This window comes from Molothrus aeneus, chromosome 1 (genome assembly GCF_037042795.1).
Source record: "Molothrus aeneus isolate 106 chromosome 1, BPBGC_Maene_1.0, whole genome shotgun sequence".
Classification (NCBI taxonomy): domain Eukaryota; kingdom Metazoa; phylum Chordata; class Aves; order Passeriformes; family Icteridae; genus Molothrus; species Molothrus aeneus.
The window spans coordinates 19,695,410-19,717,352 of NC_089646.1; the positions used below are offsets into that span (position 1 = coordinate 19,695,410).

At 37.2% G+C, this 21,943-nt stretch overlaps 1 protein-coding gene across 1 annotated transcript in view; it reads right to left on the bottom strand.

Annotated features, from left to right (window-relative positions):
- The window catches only part of PLXDC2 (plexin domain containing 2), a 253,159-nt gene that overhangs the window by 134,489 nt on the left and 96,727 nt on the right, over positions 1–21,943 (bottom strand). The window contains exon 2 of the mRNA XM_066552436.1: positions 7,711–7,922. Coding sequence (XP_066408533.1) covers positions 7,711–7,922 — 212 coding nt within the window. The remainder of the gene's footprint in view (positions 1–7,710; positions 7,923–21,943) is intronic.

The window sequence follows — 21,943 nt, forward strand, 5'->3', positions numbered from 1 at the left end:
ACATAATTTAAAACAAAATTTTATCTCTCCTGCAACAACAACAAAAAAAAAGACAACTAAACATTCTCCTAAATGGAAAACAAAAGATATATCCACAGTGATTTCAGTGCAGCAGCACTGTTTCAGCATATCCCAAGATCCTTCCTCCAATACATCCTTAATCTCCACTGTAACTTTCAAGCTCCCAAATATGAAAATAATAACATGATATTTAACTTAATCTAGTAAATGGATACCGTAAAAAGCACAAGAACAGCTGGAGTCTCTTAAGTTAAACATCTTCATATGGTCCTCAGAACTGACTGGGAAAGAGAATTGGACTCAACGATACTTGTGGGTCCCCTCCAACTCAGGATATTCTACGATTCTGTGTGATGCCCACTAAGCACAGGGGACCCAGAGCATACAATGGCAATTCCCCATTTTCCCTAGGGTCCAGTAATCTGCTTTTCAGAAGCTCCCTTTGTGTTTAATAACCCGTGACAAATTTGTATTTCAAGAATTTGCTTTGTTCTGTAAATTTTGACATCCACAATATTCAGTGCCAAGGAGCTTCAGAGCTTTTGCAGTTTCATGATGTGCAGTAGAAAGGAATCATATGGGACATTTGTCTAGCCCTCTAGAACATTATTGAAACACCAAAGATGTGAACAGCACATGTTCCAACAGAGACCTCTGGACCTAAGTTACACTGGCTTACAGGCTGCAAGACATCTCTGTTAGAGGTACAACTGACACGGCCCAAGGCAACACAAGATAGGGCCTGGAATGGCTGAAAATCTGATCCACTGCACCTTCAACTGTAAAACCATGTATTTTAGTCACAGTTGTTTTAGCCCTGGAAGTTCCAGGTCTATACACTAGGTAACTGAAGTTAGAACAAAAATTGTGAAAAATATTTGCAGGCCTACTGGAAGAGCCCAAATTTTTCCTCCTTCTCTTGAATGAGTCATACACCAGAAATCACACATACACCAAAAATCACGTGATGTAGTAATTATTAACTGTGAACAAGAAATAATTATACATGCCTAGAAGTGAAAATAAGAGTGAATATAACTTTTGTGATGATAATGATTTTGCAAGTAGACCTGAAAAGCTTCAGCCATGTAATTAAATCAATTAAAGTGTATTTCTTGACTTAGAACTTTAAATTAACCTTAACAAAAATTGAATGTTTCTCTTATTTCAGTCAAGAGCTAAATATTATTTGAGCTTGATAATATAGTCTAAAATCTGTTCCTAAAATGAAGCCACATCAGAAAGTAGGTATGAAAAATAAAACTGATTGTTGCTTTAGGTTTTTAGCTAGTTTTTTCCCCCACGACTCTTTAAATACAAATTTCATAACAAAGTATTGTTCTTTTGCTGTCTAAAGAAAAAGCCTGTTTTGCTGTCTAAAGAAAAAGCCACAACAATTCCTGTTGTGCAAAGCTTCATTCCTTCTTACTTATAAGTTAAATGCTTCAACTGAAACCTAAAATCTATTTAAGCCTTTGTACTGAACATGCATTACTTTGATATTTCATAATCTGTATTAACATGTGACTATGCACTGAGAAAAGAATTCTGTCCTAGTGGTGGAGGGATCAATAGCATCCCTGATATTATTAAACTAAATGGCTGTACAAGAAATGTTGCCCATGGAATATTAACTTGCACTGTTGAGGATCCCTGACAGGGGAAGGAAGATACAAATACTATCTAATATAAATATTTGAACTATAAGCTTAAAAGGTAAGTAAGAAGGCAACTTTACACAGGCAATTAAAGACTCTAAAAATTGCAAGTCAGAAAACAGGTTTTTGAAGTAAAGGGGGACACTCTTAGCTTGGGATGAGGAAAAAGAACAGAACTACTCATTAAATTGTGATAATAAGGATTTTTTTTTTTTTTCTTAAATACAGAATATGGTTTCCATTAACTTGGAAGGATCCTGGTTTCAGAATACAGTGTTACTAACACTGCTCTTTCCAAGTGCTTCAAAGGCGACTGGCATTAAAGCATTGGGAATGGAAGAAAAGAAAAAAAAATAAAAGCAGGAACAAAACAGAGACAGGCTTGGCCAAACTGAAAGCTCACTATGAGACTATAATACTCTTTAGTTTTAAGGTTCTCTCATATGGACAAGTTTTTCTACTTTTAATACAGTGCATTAGCGAAGTAATCGCAGAATTGCCTTATCATTTGTCCAGCTGAGGGAAATTTAATCTCAACCATTTATTTTCTTCCTTGCTCAGACTTGCAGTGGAGACACAGCAATGGGCATGCTGACACTGCTGTCAGTAGCTGAGAGTAATTGCTCTCAAATCCCAAGGGCTGTAAAACTCAATCCCTTCTGTTGTTTTTGCCAGTCAGAATCAGACATCTTCACTTCCATGAGTGACTGGGACTGATAAGGGAGAGGTGCTCTTTTGGGCAGAAACTCTGGATCAGAATGCAAAATCGAGCAAAAGACTGTTTTTTATCAGTAGGAAACCCACAAGCATTGTTTCAATAGGGGCAAGATGCTTTTTAGGTATAAACTACAGGTGCTGCTAAAATCTACATTTCAAACAACATCAAGAGAAGGTAAAGAAAGGACAAAAACACAAAGGGTGACTTCAGTTGGCAACAACTCTATTTTAGTTAAAAGCAATACACAGCAGGAAATATCAGTGACATCCACAGGAATAAATTAATTACTTCAATAAAGAAAAAAAAAATTGCACTGAAGCAGCCTCAATTTTCTATGCTTGCAAGTAGTATGTTAGGTGGAGTGGAGAAAATAAGATACAGTTGAGTTTGGTTTGATTTAGCATGCTAGTCCTTGCTCAGAACTGAATCTTCTGTCATACAGCAGCAATCATTCTTTCTGTTCTAAGACTTTATATGAAAAATTATGTTTTTCCTCACATTTTTGCTGGTGCAAAGCAATAAAACTTTACTGCACTCAGCTCAAGCTTGACTATGATTTAATCTATTATTTTATTGCTGGATTTATTTTTGGTATTTGAAGTTTGTGAAAGACTATTGTTTTGATGTAGTATCTCTATACAGAGGCAACAAATTCGAAAGTAATTCACATGATCTAAAGTTATTCTGCAAAGTTTTTCACCTTCTGCTCATGAGAATGCAAGCTATAAATCAGACACTTCTCCATTCAATTTCTCTGTATATTTCTTGGCAGTGTTTTACCCTGCACTGGTGTGACTGCAGTCACAAGGAAGATCTGTGATAAAGAGACCAAAGCTATATGTACAGAGAGAGATTCTGTTCTGAATGGAGCCACACATAGCCAAAAACCATAGGAAATCACTTTAAAAATGATGCACATTTTAATCTGTGGAAAAATTATCATGCAACATTTGTGCAATGCACAACTGTATATTAATGCATTAGTTGTATATTATTGAATTATTAAGCCTTTTCCAGTTCTCAGTAGCCAGACCTGCATTAGCAAGTACTATGACAAAACAGGAAAGCATTTGTGGATCCTTTAGTGGTGAATACTGGGCAAGCAGTATCCATAGGAGATTCATTTCAGGGATCAACTTCTTTCTCAGTAATGCAAAAAGCAAACAGGCAGAAAGAACCTCCGATATCCACCTTCATTATCTGTATGGCCACAGGCCTTTGGGGATTAACAGAACAACTGGTCACATCATCACCACGAAGTTGAGTTTGTTTTAACAATATTGATACTAATCTACTTAATAAAAGTGAGTGATTATGGAGCATACTTTTATTTTACAAGGATATATGCAGAAACATTGTATATTTATCTTATTTTTGCCCTTGCTTGAAAGAAAACATGCCAAACTATGCATATTCAGGAAGATGTATTTTCACACTCACTGCTTTTACAAGGTTTACAGTGGTTTACAGTGTTTCCAGCAACAAATTCCACCTGACACGTTGCATTTCCTAAGCTCTATTTATCATAAGTAAAAGGCACTTCTAAATGTCCTGAGCCCAATAAACAAAAGCAGTAGATTACACAACAAGCAAAAACTCAAAACAACCCTGACGCTTAAAACAGGAGAGAAGAATCTTAAGATAGATGGGAGAAAAAAAAAGGAAAGCTAGTCTTGAAATCATGATATTGTGAAATCTCAGAAATTTGAAAAGCAAAATTTCTAGAAAGAAGAAATCTGACAGTCCCAAAGTTATTCCAGGCAGAGGGCTTTAATGTTTGGCTTTGCTACCCTTGGGAAGAAATATGGCTTAGCCATAGATGCTCCTATCTTCAATGGAGACATTAAACTCTCATTTGCCATGAAGCCAAGAAGACAAATTGGTGCAGTGCATCACCAGAACACTGTATTTTGGGGCTGTCCCTTACAGCTGGGTTAGATGTCTGACAGCATATTGCTTTACCTGTCCAAGGCTATCTGCTTTGGGAATTTCTCTCAGACTGTAACACTTGCACCCATCTGTATAGATTTTACTCTTTTTATGTCACTATTTTAGGCCTCCTAAGAGCTTTCTCTCTCTCTCTCTTTAGCTATTTGATATAATGGGAATGAAAACATAATAATTCTCTTATAGAATATGACCCTACTCTGCCTTTGAGCTCTAGAGTACCAATTGCAAATAGAGCAAATGGGACTAACCTCCATCCTTGGGAGGCTTTTTGGACTTGCAACATTATAATCTCTAATTGGCACACATAATAATCCTTTTAAAGTAGGAGGAGTACTTTCAAGATAGTAGTACTGCTTTAAGAGTGTTATATGTTAATTTTACCCTATAATTTATAGTTAGCCATCAGGGTTCCTATCTGGCATGCAGCAAAAACTTGTTTATGTCCTTTGCTTTTCTTTTGGCAACATCCATCCTTGTGGGTTTGTGGCACCACAACTATTCCTATTCTCCAGCAAAACAACAGGACTTGGAGGTCTTATCTTCTTCTTCCCCAGACCCTGCTCTTTTCTGAAGGCCCAGCACATCAAATTATTATAACCACTGCTTCTTCTAGGCGCTGTAGTTTAGTTAAAGACCAGTTCAAGAGAACAGCTTACCTTAAAAAAGGCACGTGAATGTGTATATCATTTTGCATGAGTTCTTTCCTGAATCACAGTGCCAAGCAAATGCAGGAGACAAAACAGAGATGTGGAGAGACACCAGGGCTCCCTGGTGCCTTTACTGCTCCATTTTTTGGACCAGAGAGGCTGCACCCTAAAGAGAATCTCACCATTATCATCTTTCCCATGCACAGGAGGAGGCCCACCCTGACTACTGGAAAGGTGTGATGAACCAATCTACAATGCACTTGCATGAAGAGCTTTAGAAGATTTGCACTTCATGCTCCCACTCAAGCTGATGTCAAAATATCCGCCAGATCAGGGCTGATGGCTGATCCAGTGAAGTTACAGAACAATTCCAGTAACTCCAATGGGAAAAAATTAATCAAAAGTGTCATTATCTTAAAATAAACAGCAATCCAATGGAACTAAGCTCTGCTCCACACAGGCTTGATTTTATCACTTTTTACCTTATGACTGTATGGATTGATAACTCAAGTAACATTTAATTTTAAACTGTGTCCAGAAATTTCTGCCTACTGTCTTCCCTTTTTTCCTTGGATGTTTTCATTTTGGGGGTTTTTTATGGGTTTTGTTTGTTTATTTTATTTATTTTCATTTTGGTTTTGTTGTTGATTTTGGGGTTTTGGTTTGGTTTTTTGCCCAAAAAAAAAAAAAAAAAAAGATGGATAGAGGTGAGAGAGAAAGGATTTGGGTTTATAAAGCTGGAGAGAAAATAAAATATTATAAAGAAGGACAGCAAATACTATTAATTGAAAACATGCTCATCACTGTCAGTCTTCATTTTAAAGAAGTCTGCATTTGCATGGTAAGCCTACAAAACACTTAGAGAAAACAGTATCTGTAAAAAACAGTATCTGTAAAGGAGGGATGTCATCATCCTGTAGCATCACTAAATGTAAGTGGCAGCTAATGCTTATTCTCTGGATTTTCTTTAGCAAGCACTGTGATGTGCACAGAACAAGGATTTAAAATAATCAATAAGCTCTCCAGTCCTGCTGATAAGCTGCCAAGCTGCAGAAGACTGCAACATATGGATTCTTCCTCCATGGATTGCTGTTGTATACTCTACCTCCTCCATAAGGCCAGGCATCAAGGGGTTTTTTGTGAGATGCCTCTGTGTTGTAGTGGGGATATTCAATGGAATCCGATAATGTGTAAAACCACAACTCCGTTATCTTATTGTGCTGAAAAGACCTTAGAAAAAAGAGGTTTGCAACAGAACACAAAACCTGAATTCAATAAACTTTTCAGGTTAAGACACTCAAAATACATTAATCTGTCAGAAAAGATGTTCCTGGAAAAATACCAATCTATGTATATTGATTTGCAAGCATTCATTTTTGTTCCCCAAGTCTTGCTATACATGAGTGTTAGAGGGGGGCATCTGATCATTTTGCTTCATAAGAGCTTGGAACCCAACTGAATGGAAATATTGCATAGGGATCTATGGGGTGAGCCACGGAAAGATCAGTTACTAAAACTTGCATGAACCTGAGACAGCTTGCTCTTTTCCTGCTAAAATAACTAGAAGCAAGACTGATCTGTGTTGTAGCCCAAAATAATTGCTACAAGCATGGGCAGATGGGGATTATGCGAGGCAAAAAGGAAGTTAAAAAATCAACATTAAATTCAAAACTACAATTTACCAACCAGTGAATTTCATGTTGGAACAAGAGGAAGTGTAATTAGTGCTGTGCAAACTGGAAACCTTAAAACAACAAGCACAAAACACACCTCTCTGAAAGCACTGTTTTTTTTGTTCATGCAGTAGAGTTTCCATTGTCTCTACAGATGGGTTTTATATTGCATTGTGTTTTTTTATTGTGTGAGTAACAACCCAAAATCTGAAATCTGCATTTTTTTCTCTGAGAGTGAGCTTCTTAGAACTGAAAAAAAACCCAACACTGTTGTTTTGGAAACAGATTATAATGACTGAAGATATTAAGTGTAGTTTATTCCAAATTGTATTTTATTGAAAAACAGGATGCAGATTTTATTAACAGGAAACCCCCAAGATAAATACTTTAAAAACACCACCACAACAACAACAAAAGAACCAAAGAAAACAAGACAGAGAGCAATCTGGCAGCTAAATAAGAAATTAGAGATTGCATGACACTATAAAGCAGAGGGAGAATGTCCCAAGGCTTCACAAAGATGGACTCAATCCATCTTATTCTTTGGAAGACCAAAAATCAAAAGTATGCCATTTTTTTTCAATCACCAACCTGAATTCTCTTCCAATTTTTCATTTCTCTAGGGTCTTATCTCCTTTGTGCCTGGATATTACTCTCCAGAAAGATATCCAGGTATCCAAAGATATCCAAAGATATCCAAAGTCTTGCAAATTGAGGCGTTTACATCAATTACAAAAAAGAATTCAATTTTATTCTGTTTTAATACTACTTCCTTTTCCAGTTTTGCAGCAATAGCTGCTAAAACAGTTCCCTTAACTGTTTTCCATCAAAATAGCAAACATCCTCGAGAGACTGTCTTCAAAAGTCATAAAGGACAGGCTCCTGCCTGAGGACAAAACTCAAGCTTCCATGTGCTGGTAGGTGCAGAAAGACCAGAGGTTCTCCTCCCCATAAGTGTTTCAATACCCTGAAGGAAATGTCCAAATTTTTTACTTACCCCCAGTCAAAGACAACAAAATGAATTAGATGAAATGAGTATCTACCTCAATCTGTGTAGTGTTGTCATGTCCCTCTTCAAGCAGCAGGTCTGTGAAACCCCCTGGCTCCAAGGAGTCCTGCCCCATGCTGGCTCTGTTGGTGTCCACGGATTTGAGGGACTCTGAGTGCCTTCTCCACCTGTGGCTGCTTACAAATGAATCCACCTCCACATTTTCCTCCACTCGAGGGAAGCTCTGAACAAGCTCATAAAACACACCTGTTTGACAAGAAAAGAAAGGCAAAACAAAGCAATGTAGTAAGTGAACAGAACACTGGTTTGCTAATCATAATTGAAAGTAAATTGTAAATGAAAATAAATTATAATTGAAATTGAAAATAATTTATATAAAGCTTTTGAACACTCCATAAAATAGCCATTTGTATCCCTTATAAAGATTTTATGGCAATGAAAGTGTATAAAAGAACTATTATACAAAATTCAGGAATTTTGGACTAAGTTTTGTAGACACATCTAAACATCATAACTGTTTTATTTTTCTGCGTGTTTTCTGTCTGGGAAAAGCTTTTCCTGTAACATTTTTAACTTTAATACATGTTTTCTCATAGCTGACACTTTTCAACATAGAATAAGTCTAAAAAAAATTTTCATCACCTAAGAAAATAATTGTAGAAGAGACAGAGAAACTCTTGTACAGACTTAGGCTTTTTTACTGATTTTATGTTGAGAGAGCTTGGAAGCCATGGTGAAAAGCAAATAAACATTATGAAAGATGTGAAATTCTCATAAACAGCTGTTCCAGTTCATAAATAAATCTGTCCTGCTGTATACGTGATAAACATGAATGATGTGTGAAGTCTGCAGACACCCACTATATCTTCTGCAAGGGATGAGCAGTTGGGTGGTGTGTTTAACATTACTTTTGGACATTTTCATGCTCATTTGCAACTTTTTCATACTAGTAAAACTATCAGCAAAACAAACCTATAAAACCATCAGCAGACAAAACCATTAATTCTTCAGAAGTTTTTATTTTGCCCAATCCAAAACCCTATCAAATTATTTTTCTGTTAATTTGTTTTTTTTAACCACCATCAAGAGAGAGTGAAGTAAGTTTGTATATTTTGCACTAAAAATCAGATATGCTTTTCATATTTTCTTTGTGTCTAAAAGGACAAGTAGAAGGGTGCTCTGTGCTTTTGATGGGCCAGGAAGAAGGTGATTTGGTCCAAAAACCAGAAAAAAACAGACCACTCAAAAGGAATGGTAAAGGAAAATGCTGAAAGGATAGACCAGTAAACAATTATGTGCAGAAATACTTCCATTGCTTTTTAAAACAGAATCTTCTGAACAAAAGATGGTACAACTTCTGAGGTCCTTAATAAGCAACACACGTTGTCAAAGTACAGAAGAGATGGACAAAGTAAATTTTAGCTATCAAAGGTTTAAAAATGTAAGGTTTTCCTGCATCACAGCAGGTACAGGTGTAGAAGCTATGGGTATAGAAAAATCTGTCTGACATTGTTCTTGGCAGACCAGAAAGTCTTACAGTACAGAAACAATATCTAATACACTTTAGGCTCTATGTGGTTCCATTTTTCTATCAAACTCTCCCAAATCTACTAAACTAATTTCCCAAGTTATTTGATCAGTTTCAGCCAAGCTGAAATTATGTCTGATGAAGGTGTTTGGTCAGCTAGATAAATGAGAATTTAATTGACATGCAAAACAAGAAATCTCAGGCCATATCTTTCCTCAAACTCCAAGGAATCAGACTTCTTTTCTTTTAATAGATGGCTTTTTGAAGCCTGTTTCCTTGCATTTCTTAAAAGCCTTAGAACATTGACTTCAGCAAATTGCTACTGTGCTCCCTATTTTATCAGACAGTCAGCAGCCCAATGCAGAGGGACAGCTCAGTGGGTGAACTAACTTATTCCTCCACATTCCTTATCAGAATTTATTCAAAGCCGCCCTCCCTGCTTCAGCTTGCAGCCTTCACTGTGCTGTTATGGGGATCAGGAAGCTGTGGGACATGGCAAACAGCTCAGAGCCATGAGCAGGCAGGGCTCCCAGCCTGTGCCTGGGGCTGGCTCCAGGGAGGCAGAGTTTGTCCCCTGCTGCCACCAAGACTGGGGCACAGGGACACCACGGCACCTTCTGCAAGCCCTGGGGAGCACCACACACCTACAGACAGGGCACACAGGGCACAGCACCTCAGCTACCTCTGCACCACCCCTTCCCCTTGCCCTGAAACACCTTTCCTGCCTGGCCTTGGTGGCTCAAAACCCACACTCAGAGACCCAAAAAAAGCATTTCACGCCCATTTTGCAGCCCCACTCCAGCCTACTCTTTTCATGGCTATCATACATGCTTGATGTGTTGAGGCAATCACCTAAATTAGTGAATAGAACAAGTGAAAGTTAGGGGAGGGTTTAAAATCCCATTCACCTCAAGTTGAGACCCCTTTCTAAAGAAAATAATTACACCTTGTTCTCCCACATCCTGAATAGAAATGAATGAAGTTTCTAACCTTTAAGGCGTTCACAACATAAACTGGTTTTTAAAATTATAATAATATAATGATGATGAGAAGGAAAGAAATGTGTCGGGGTATTTCCACTGGCTTGGAAATTCTACACAATTTTCTCCATATTTTATGGTATAATTGCATCATAGAATCTGCAAAATTTGGCTTGCCCATTCCCCATTACAGAGATTTTGGATGTCGTTAGTGCACAATTTTTACCCCCTTTTAAATTTTTAATTACATGATTTTTTCTCTTTGAAACATAGAAAATGTCCTAAAAAGGACTGTTTCTGCCATTACACTGATAAACATTTTTTTACAGGTACAAGCTATACTGACATAAGGAAGGTTTAGAATCATCTAAGTGTATTCAGGCTGTATGATATCCGTCTAAATGGAATAGCAGCAACAATTAAATTCAGGAAGTGATAACTATTCAGTTTAAAACTAATCTTTGGAGGTTTTTTCACTGTAAAATCTGTAAAACACTGCTATCGATAGACTAATTAACTGTCCTGGGCTGGCAATGTGAGGATACTGAGCTACAGTGTGAGATAAAATCTGGATGTGATTTCAAGGAATAAATAAAGAAACATACTCTGAGATTCCTCCTTCATTAAACCTTTTCCTTAAACTACAGGGGATGGAGAGGGGTGATGAGCTTGGCTGGACCAGCTCTGCTCCAGAATGGTCTCTTTGTTTATCCCAGCAGATCTCTAATGCTGAGAAAACGACAAACATTTTTGAAATAAGCTGAACAGGATGTTTTATGGAAAAAAAACTTATATAAATTTTCAGGTAATTGATAGATAAACTATCTTTAAGTTCTAAAAGGGGCATCCCATAAGAAAGAGCATTCAGAGACCTAAAATTCCAACACTTTGCAAGTTAGAACTGTTTGATGTTTCTGGTTGAAATCTCTGTGAAGATTAAAAATATCATATAAAAGGCATTTTAGAGCAAATGTATTATAGTATTATAGACTTATCTTCTAGATCTTGGAGCTCTTTCTTTAATTAACACTGAAGGAGAACGTGTCATTCAAATCAATTGAAAAGAAGCCAAATGCTGTAATGTCTGATCTACAATAAAATCACAATATTGGCAAGCACAGATGGGTAGCAACTTGTTTGAATTGTATGAACAGAGATGCAAAACTGGGCTCTAAAAGATCAGAAATGCTGGGCTATACAAGAAAGATTTGCTGAAAGGGAAGAAGACACCTAAATGTGGTGGGGACATGGGTTCTCTGTTTTGCTAAGACTGCCGTCAAAGAAAAAGAGAGAAATTCTAACCAAATAGGCCCAAAATACAACAGCTAAACCTGACAAGTAAGACAACTCTGATTTTGCAAGGAAGTCGGGGCTACATAAAGCTTTATTTATAAGGAAGAAACAACAAAGAAGAAACTTTTTCTTTTTAATGGGTGGCAATGTAATCAAAGGAGAAAGAAACCTTCTTTGGGAAAAAAAAGGGCAAATACATAAATCTTCTTCCATTCATTCAACTAGTTTTGGGTTTTCTCCCCCTTTTCTAAAAGTTCAAACAAAATTTTGTGGAGTGTTTCAGCACATCAGAATTTCGGATTTGCATTTCTGAAATGTGTGTGTTATTTCATGATTGCACACATTTAAGCCAACTCTGCAATTTGACTAATTTCATAAATGCATCATAATCAGCAAGATTTTTTTTTGAAAGACTAGAAATACTCACACATTGAAACCTGTATTCAGAAGATTGCTTGTGAGATACATGATCAACTTTCTAAATATGCCACAGCCCAAATGCCAGCAAAATCAAGTATCAAATGCACAAATTTTTTCATCAAGGGACAGAAAATGTCATGATACCTCTTTAGCTTAAGTAACTTTCTATAGCCAGTCTTATGAGTCTTTATTTCTATTATGACACTTTCAGTAAGGGTGAGAGACCAAAAAATTGTTGATGAAAGATATGAATACTAGTCTCATGGAGTTGTAGGCTCTTTCCAAACATAAACATGCCTTTAAAGGATTCTCCAGTACAGGGCTTATATATTAAATGACAATTATCACAGCAGATATCAGTCATATGTCTCAAAGAAAGGAAAACTTCTGCTTTAAATGAACTCTTCCTATGAACACCTCAACAAAATAGAGACTTTTTTCTTCATCTCTACCTGATTCATGGGCCTAGGACCAATTCCACCTTTCTGACTATAATTTAGGAAAGAAAGATAAGCTTGACTTACAGTATGTCTTTGATAATGATACATTTCTTAATAAATTAAAAAATAACATGATTTGTAAAATCTATCCCACATTGATAATTAGCACACAAATAGCTGTGTCAGTTTGGGTCATGATTTGGGTAAACCAACAAATCACCAGATCCTCATAGTTTCTTTTTAAAGCTTGTCTGAAACTGCTAACAGAATTGTAATAATATGTGGGGAAATAATGCATAGCATGATCCTTTTTTTCCCAACTAGGGATGAGAATTTATGAGGCCTGCAAAGGGAATCAGAGGTCAATGATAATAAAACTCTGAATGATGGAAGATGATGATCACTGTACTGCTGTTGAATTGTTTGCTCAGAACAAAAAATAATGTCCAAAATAATAACACTAGCTCGAGGTATGTTTTCCTTGCAATTACATAAATAACTAGCAACTAAGACTCGTGTCCAATACAGAATCAGTATCAATAATAATAGGTATTATGGTAGGGAAATAACATAACTGGCAATTTCCCTCCACATCCATTTTGTCAACAATATGAACTCAGACCTTCTCCTTTGCAACTGCTTTCTATTCAATAATTATTTTTCACCACTACAAGTGGTCCCAAAGAGCATATTACCACACTTCTAGAACTTTATCTTTGTCACAACTGGAACTGCTGCAGGCAGAGTTTTTGTAGTGTACTGGTGTGTTTTGTTTTTGTTTTAAAAATTTTTGTTTGTTTGTTTTAATTGCCTGATTTACTTTCACTTTGTAAATATTTAGGTAATCATACAGATAAATTAAAATGGTATAAGTAAAGTCAAGATCTGAGTCCACTGGTAACAATACTGTTACTTTGATTAGCCTAAATCAACATTGAGGATATATTGTTAAATTCCAGCTTCACTCATATTCCCCAGCCACATAAACACAATAATTTGCACATTGAATTTACAAGCAATCAGATTATGGCTTTATAATTTCTTATAGATTTCTTTTTTTATCCTTTTTGTCAGTTCCACCTGGGGACCAAGATTTAAATTTATTGCTAACTGGATACATACAGAACCAAAAAATACAACTTATGTCTCAAAGAAGGCTTGCAGTCTAGAAGATGCTGGATTGTAAGAGGAGGGAGAGAATTTTGGTTGGTACACAATAATATCACTCATCACCAAAAACCTAGCCAGTATCAAGATTTTGAAGCTATTTTAGTAAAAAGAAGATTTAAAAAGGAAAAAAAAAGTGGTTAATTTTTTTTTTGCACACATATTCTAGAAGGATTTAAGTTACTTTCACATCTGAGCTTAGAACAAGAGTCTAGAGAAGGCTGATTGTAACAAGTGAAAGGCATAAAACATTTCACACCTACTAGATGCTTACAAATCTTATGCACATCTGCACCCCACCCTTGCAGACCTTTCTTGTATTATTTTTGGAATGATAAAAACACAATTATGCTTAAGCTAACAATGTGGAGTGCAATCCTTTATTTCAGCTCTCCCCTTTTGGAGACAGGAAGACTAAATCACCTTGAAAAGAAAGATAATGAAGTTGGAATTGATTCTGGTTTAGTCTTTCCTTACAAAATAAAAGAAAAAAAAAAGAAAAGAAGCTCTAATATACTTAGATGCCCAGCCATGGCAAATTCAATTTGAGCACTATTCACTTAATCTTTGCACCCTATACTAATATGTTCTATATCCACCTCTCCAGTAGCACTTGCAATAATTATCAGTAATGCAGACCCCCAACTGTATATAGATGAATATTTAGCACATACTGAGCTTCCAAAACCAAGTATATCTATAATGTTCTCCTGTACCTGGAGCAGAACTCACACTTTTAATAATTTTATGTTCTTGTGCATTTTCATCTACAGCATAGAAAAGGAAGTAGTTAACAAATTTTAAATAATTTGATGCTTTTTGATTAATTTGTAGCAATAATGTCAAAATGTTAATTCATGTGTAGTTTATGTATTTTCTCTCCAAACCTCCCTATAACACAAACTCTTAATAAACTACAGAATTATTTATTTAAAAAACAGTAAAAAGTAAAGAATTCAACAAAAAAAAATGCCCTGCCAAGAGAAATGGAGATCTCTCTATAATATTCTATTTATATGCAAATTCTTGCTTTTCCAAACTCAATTCAAAGGTTTCCCAGAGAATACTAATACCAACTGTACCTTATTTAAACACATCGTAAAGAAGTTTTTTTGCTTTTTTTTTCTGGTCAGTAACTGGGTTACAGTATGATTGCTGGTATTGGACAGTAGCATTAGAGCTGTCTCCTATGCATTCACTTCACTGTTCCAACTTGAAGGCATCTTCCTTTTTCCTGAAGGCTCATGCAAACCTAGGCACTAGAACAACCTGAGGATATGAGAGAAAAGCACACAAAAAGTGAACTAGGTATTCATAGGTTGAGCTGCAGCATATGTCTGGAGCTCACTTTGCATGACTTGTTGAGAAAGAAGACAGTAAATAACTGGGATCTAAGAACCTCTGCTAGCTTGGCTAATTATGTCCTTCTGAGCAGATAGTGCCAAATGCAACTTTGGTGGAAAGGTTATCGTCAGTTTTAGCCTGAGGAAAAGCCAAAGGCTAAGGCAGAAGGAAGCCCATTTCTCCAAAAATGGATTAGCACAGACAGCACACACGGCGTGCTGCAGCAGCGTGCAGAGGAAAAGAGCAGCGATTGCAGGGACACTGCTCTGGCCAAGACACCACAGGCCTGTCACTCCCTGGTGCTGGAGCAGCACCAGAGGGAAATTGGCTCCCTGGGCAGCCCTGTCAGGCTGACTTTGAACCAGGCACAAGGATCAATCATTCACCCCAAAGGCAGCCACACAGGATTGGGGTGCTCAAGCAGAGATACAGATGGACAACAGATCTCACACACCAACACATGGAGCTGCCCATACATACAGGTACAGGCAATGTCACCTCAGGGGCACAGGTTACAGTCTGAGCAACCTGGCACAGGGGAAATAAAAGAAGAAAGTTGACACAAAGGCATAATGCCTCATCAGGTACAACAAACACTGATGGCATACAGATGAAAGATTTCTTCTCCTCCCTAGTGAGTGGTGCCCAAAAGACTGAAACCACCCTTGGTAAGTTTGTCTCAAACAAGGGCAGACTCCTAAGCCTCATATTATCACCAAACAGACCTATTAATAAGTTTGTGGCAGTGTGCCAAAATACAGCCTACATACAGAGTGACACTTCTGAGAACTCAACACGTCCTGGACATTTCAAAGAAAGGCAGATCATGCAATGTAACCCCAGCATGACTTAAATATGGCACATTTCTCTCTCTGCATCCTCAATCCCCTCTGCCCCCATCACAGGAGGGGAAAGGAAGTGATTTGCAGTAGTAGATGTTTCACAGAGCTCAGGATTTGGAAAACTGGAAAATGAACAAGCCAGAAATGTGTAGCAGAGAATGTAATAATAATCTGATATTATTAAAGCTGAAGAAAAAAACTCCACTATTTTTCTTCCAGTAGAGTGACAAAAGAGAATTTTTTGAGGATGGGAAAATTAAAATTTACAGCAGTTTATGGAGACATATCTTGGACTTCTTTTCAGCTCAAGATCACAAATTGATTTCCATCAGAGCCATAAATTTATGGCCCTTCACTTTCATTATGGATCAAACAAGGAAACTAAATATCTTCTTTCATTTTCTGCACACAAAGTCTTCCTAGACAAACAATGATTCAGGATTAAGAAAGATTAATCCAGCTACAAGTAAACAGATTGATCATTTGTAGAATTAATGAATTCATTTAATAAACAGTAAAGGCTTAGTGCCAGAACTCACTACACTGTGGTGTCAAGATGTTTTCATGAAATTTCCTGCAAAAAGTAAACGAAGTAAATTGTCATATTCAAACATAGAGTTGCTTCAAGGGTCAGGAGGAGTAAAGGTGGTCTCACTGGGTTTATGTGGTATGGTTACATGTTTAGGTTAGCAATGATTGAAAAATACACTAAATGCTAGTACTTTAGAGTTCTTAAGATATCTTTACCTGATTTTCATGCATTTATAGATACACTGAATTTTGCTTACAATGTTCTATCTGTGATGCCTTTTCTTTTTTTGTGGAGATGGGATGGTCAATAAATGAAAGGGGCATTTTATTTAATAAAAAAGACATCAAATCTTATTTCAAGGTCTCTTCAACCTCAACTTGAAATTGCTGTTCAACTTACATTTTTCTCTATATTTACCCAGTTCCCTCATTTCTGCCTATTTTGTTCCAAAATAATTGAAAAAAACCTCTAAAAAAGAAGATCTATTCCCTTCTATTTTCACTCACTTGCATGAAGTAAGTGTTCTAAGGACTTCTGACAACATAGTAGGGATTCTAAATAATAAGGGATCCAATCTGGCCCAATGCAGTACCATAGATATGGTCCTCTGTAAGAGCAGTCACTAGAGAAGTCAGAACTTTTCAATTTTTGAAGAAGCATAAGAGAAACCTAAGTAATTATAGTAATATATATAGTGTAGAGACGGATTCTCTAGAAGAAAATAAATATATGCTGTAAAGAGCAGTTTACATATATTTTTTAGTATTTTTTCATAATAGCTCAATGAATGCCTCTCTTTTGCAATCCGTAAGATGCAGATAATGAAACTAACTTTCTCTCTTAAACATGGTCTGTGTTACCAATGACAGGCACTAGACTATAGCTATGTACTATTTTATTACAAAAAGGCCATTGCTTATTTCTTCCAGTCTCTCTCTTGGCAAAGTATTTTCTGTCTTGTCTAATGAAGATTAAATTTGTCACTGAAATCACAATGGGTCTAAATGCCTTCAGCTTTTTTATTTTTTTATTTTCTGGAGAAATTGTCATTTTAGCTTCAGCTAAAATCAGCTAAAATCCTAGATTAGGATATCTGCTGAAGAAAAACATCATGTTTCTAGCACACTAATGGGAAGAAATTAGAGCAGAGATTGTTTTTAAACTCTGGCACAAAATCTGTCTTGCTAGACTTGATGTGAGACCAAAGAAAAAAAACAACATAGATTAAGGAGGAATTGTTATAGAAATGCATTTAGAGTCAAGGAACAGCTCTATTAAACCCATCAGAAATCAGAGGCACAAAAATAAAAATTAAGCTGTTTGAGATATGAATGATAGAAAGACATTCTTTGTTTGGGAGAAAAGAAATAAACCCTTTGAAAACTGGCAGAGATACTGGAGAAACAGAAGATAAAATACTGCATCGATCTTGAAACTTGTCAAAGCAATGAAATTATCCAGAAAATGTTGGCTTGGACTGCCCAATACATGGAGTATTGAATGTGGCCTTTGTCTTCTCCCAAAAGGCAGGCGAGCTGGTGCTGTGGATTGTGCAGCTCTGGGGAGTGAGGAGGAGGAAGGGCAAGTTTTCACAGTTTTTAACTGATGAACAGGACTGGAACAACTCAACTGCTATAAAGGCATTTTAGAATTTACAGATAAAACCTGTTTTTTTAAATGTATGTTACATTTGACACTGTTTACATGCACTCCCACCATACCAAAGTAAAATTAGGGAACTGCATTGCTGGCATCCACTTTTAATATACACAAATTATGAAGAACTTAGGCATTTGGAAAGACATATTCTGGGAAAAGATTGAATAAATGTGTTTTTTTCCTTCTGTATTAAACACCTTCCAATTAAATCACAACATTTTCAGGAAAAAAAAATATTATCAGTTTTGCAGCACTCCTGCTGGGTTGGGTTTGTTAGCATGCTGTGGACATACATTTCATCTGTGTATTTTTTTTAAAAGGAGGCAGAAATGGATACTGCCATTACTGTTGCAAAGCACATGGTGTTTTGGAAGCTGTGCAGGGATGAGCCAGCTTAAATGACATCAGTCTACACTTTATGAAGGGATAGATTTGCAACTCTGCTGTGCCAGTGGAAGATGGGACATTATGTAATATGTGAAGATCATTACACATTAATCATCATATGAAGAATATCTTATTTTACTTTTCAGAGGGTAAGAAAATAGACATGACACATGGAACAAGAGAGTTCAGTATATTCCTTAAAAATACAAATGTACTTAAATGTTTAGGAAGAGCTTATTTTCAAAATGAAGCTGAGCTTATAGGAACTCAGACCTGATAGACTCAGTAATTGGATGCATGCAAACACTGCCTAGTGCCCACAGAGAGTTGAAGGAATGACTTTATGAGGAAAAGAGCTTCTTCACAAAATGGTTGGTTTTCTGCTCAGGTAATCACCCAAGCATTTATACTTTATGCAGCCACTCACTCAAACTGTTGTTCAGGTTCTTTATTTTCACTGGCTAGAAGGCAAATTCGAAGGAGAAAAGAGAAAAATATCTTTAACTAAGAGAGAAAATAGAGTGTTGTAGAATTTATTTAGATAAAAAAGCATTTCAGTGTTTAATTACTAAACAAAGACAAGAATATCCATGTACAGAATGAGTTGGTAAAAAAGCCAAAATTTGGCCTATTTTGTTCGGCGGAGATTGATATATCTGCAAAATAGACTTGAAAAATCACCTGTGTTTCTTCTCATTCTATTCACCACAGATTTTATTCCTAAGAAGCACATAATAATGCTGTCTCAATGTGCTATTTTTCTCTTTCCAAAGGAAGAATAGTGCCAACAGTCAGCTATGATTCCCCATGCCCTGCCCTTGAAATTCAATGACAGAAAAGCACTAGCCAGATGTACAAAAAGGCATCTTTTAGAGCAGTCTTATATTTCTTTGTCACATCATCTTGCTGCCAAGGTTTTAACCCACATCCTGGCTGACAGCCCATCCAGAGCCAGAGCAGCCACAGTAAGGTTTGCAAACCAGCTCTTCACATCTTGCAGCAGGGAACAGATTCAAAACCAGCTCAGCTACATTCAGTGTTGTAAGAGTAAATTATTTGCCTGGTTCCTGGAAATTAATATAACCCTAGAAATAATTCTAAAGTAATTAATATAAACCTAGAAGATTTGAAGTTTCTCAAGAAAAATTTGGTTTTGTTTCCAGTTAGCTCAATGCTAATTTAGGGCAGAAACTCTCACTCTGTAGCACATGAATTTACATTGTCAAAGCCCTTGCAACTCATGCAAGTCCCAAGCTGGTGAACTTTAATGGGACTTTAACAGTCCCTAAAACTGCCCATCTTCTACAGGCCTCTCAGTTCCACTCCAATGAGGAGTTAATTTTAAATTAATCTGTCTTCTTGCTGAGTGCTGACTGCCTTCCTCAACACATACATCTCATTTATTCAAACAGAGAAACAGCTCAGTCACTAAAGATGTATCATTCCATTCTGAATTATAGAGGGATAAATTACCAGTCCCTGGATATCTAGGTGTCTTGGCCAACGAATTGCTGAGCTTGCACAGGCTGGCTGTCCTTTTGTAGTATGTCCTACAGACCCATCATTTCCAAACTCACTACCATTTACAGGCCTGGTTTACAGTATTTTCTCTTCAGATAACTGTAAGGATGAGGCTATCTAGTGCTAAAGGATGCAGTCAAGCTCAGCCAGTAAGGACTGGCATCCCCACCTACCAGAAAGCTGGCTGGGCCACCTTTCTTACCTGCCTGACCTGCTCACTTGATCCCACTTTCCAGTTTTGGAAAGCATATGCCCACTGTGACAGAATTGTCTCTTGAAATTCACAGTAAACTTTTCTTAAATCAGGCCTAGTTACAGTCCTCATAGATTTTATAAACTGTCTGTCCTGCTCTCTCTCCTTTGTTTGAATGAGTCTTCATTATAGTCCAGAAAAACTCCAAAAGCAGGACACCTTGCCAGGAGACGGAAGACCTCCCTGAGGGTAAAGGTAACCCTGAGCCCTCTGCCTCACTTCCCTGGAGAGTGCATAACCACCAGGATATCATGAAAGCACAAGACACCAGCACTTGGGCTCAGAAGAAAAGCTGACAGCTTCTCTCATTAACAAAGACCAGCTGCACTCTCAGAAGTGCATTGCACATGCTGGAGCCCAAGGCAGGCAGGTCTCTTTTTGCAAACCTTAAGAGCAGTTAAGTGAATCCCTAGAAGCAGGATTTCAGACACACAATGGGCATTGCTGATTTTTGGTTTTAATTTTCAGGCCACTCCCAGATCCACAGCTGAGTGTTTGGGATTGCAAACTAAGTGATAACAGCAAGCAGCTCACACAAGGCTTTAATTCAACTTTAGAATTACAAAACTACAGATTTGCCATGAACACACAGTTTGTAAGTGCTGAAGTCCTTCATCACATTCACAACCTTAAACAAATTTGGGAGGAAGTGCTTGTTAAACACTAACCAGTGTTGACAGCAAATGCCCACTTGCTTCAAAGACTAAAACCAGTTTTTCAGCCCCTGAATCACATGCTTGCCAATCATGTGGAAATTTCTCATACTTTGGTGCATTTGGGCATATTGTTTGGCTCTAAATGAGCCCACAAACCCACTGACACTTCCATGAACCAGGGCCTTCCAAAGATTTGTTATTTAACTGAACTTTATTGCATAACTCATAGTGGACATTTTTCTTCTTTTCTGTTAATGGTAAACCATAATCTCACAACTTCTTGTGCCCCAAATGAATCTCCATTTCTGCCTGGTTATACCAAAAGCAGCAGATTTTCCACATTGCATAATGTAGGCATCCCTTCACATGATTTAGTTAAGCTGTTTCTAAGCATCTGTCCAGTATAATCTGTTTGTAAAAAAGTATGAAGCATATATCACTTTTTACCTGCTCCTGGAGGAAAAAAGTAATAAAAGAGCACATTCAGCCTCCTCCTCTCATATAAATGCAGTAAGAAGGGAAAAGCAACAACTTACTTTATTACTCCCATCAGTTTTGCTGAAGTAAGGAGACTGAAAGCTGAGGGAGAAAACTTTCTGTGTCATTATACAGACTCTCCAAAGGAAGCACAGGCTCATCAATACATTGTTTTTTGCCTTCAGCTTTAAATATGAGTGATTTCACATATACCAGGTCATATAATTTCTTTTAGATCTGTAATGCACTCAACCAGGGGCAAACTGAATCCTGCTTTAAAAAAAAAATATTATGGTTTGTTTGTTTTTTTCCTCCTACATGTGCATGTGACCCCACTCCTCACTGTGTGCCTTTCTCCCTCCTCCCTGCAGGGTACAAACCCCATACTGACATTCCTTCTGATGTCCTCTGACTCCAAATCAAGTCTCTCCCCATACAACCAAAGTTGTGGTTCCCATAGCTTGAATGACAGGCTTTAATAGAGTGTTTACCATCCAGTGCCCTGACAGGTCAATCCCACCAGGAATCAGTCTAGACTGGGAATTCCTGCTTTTATATAGCTTTACTCAGCTTTACTCAGGTTTTATTCTGCTACCAGTCCAGTTATTCAGCACCTTCCAGCCTTATTCTGATCCTCTCCTTTTCTACAGCTGCCTGGTCTCCCCAGATCAGCCTGTGCTCTCCCAGGAAGAGCACAGACCTCATGTGGCATCACTTTTGTTTAGCCCTGCTTCAGGAAGGAGGAGCAGAGCAGGGAGGAAAAGGTGA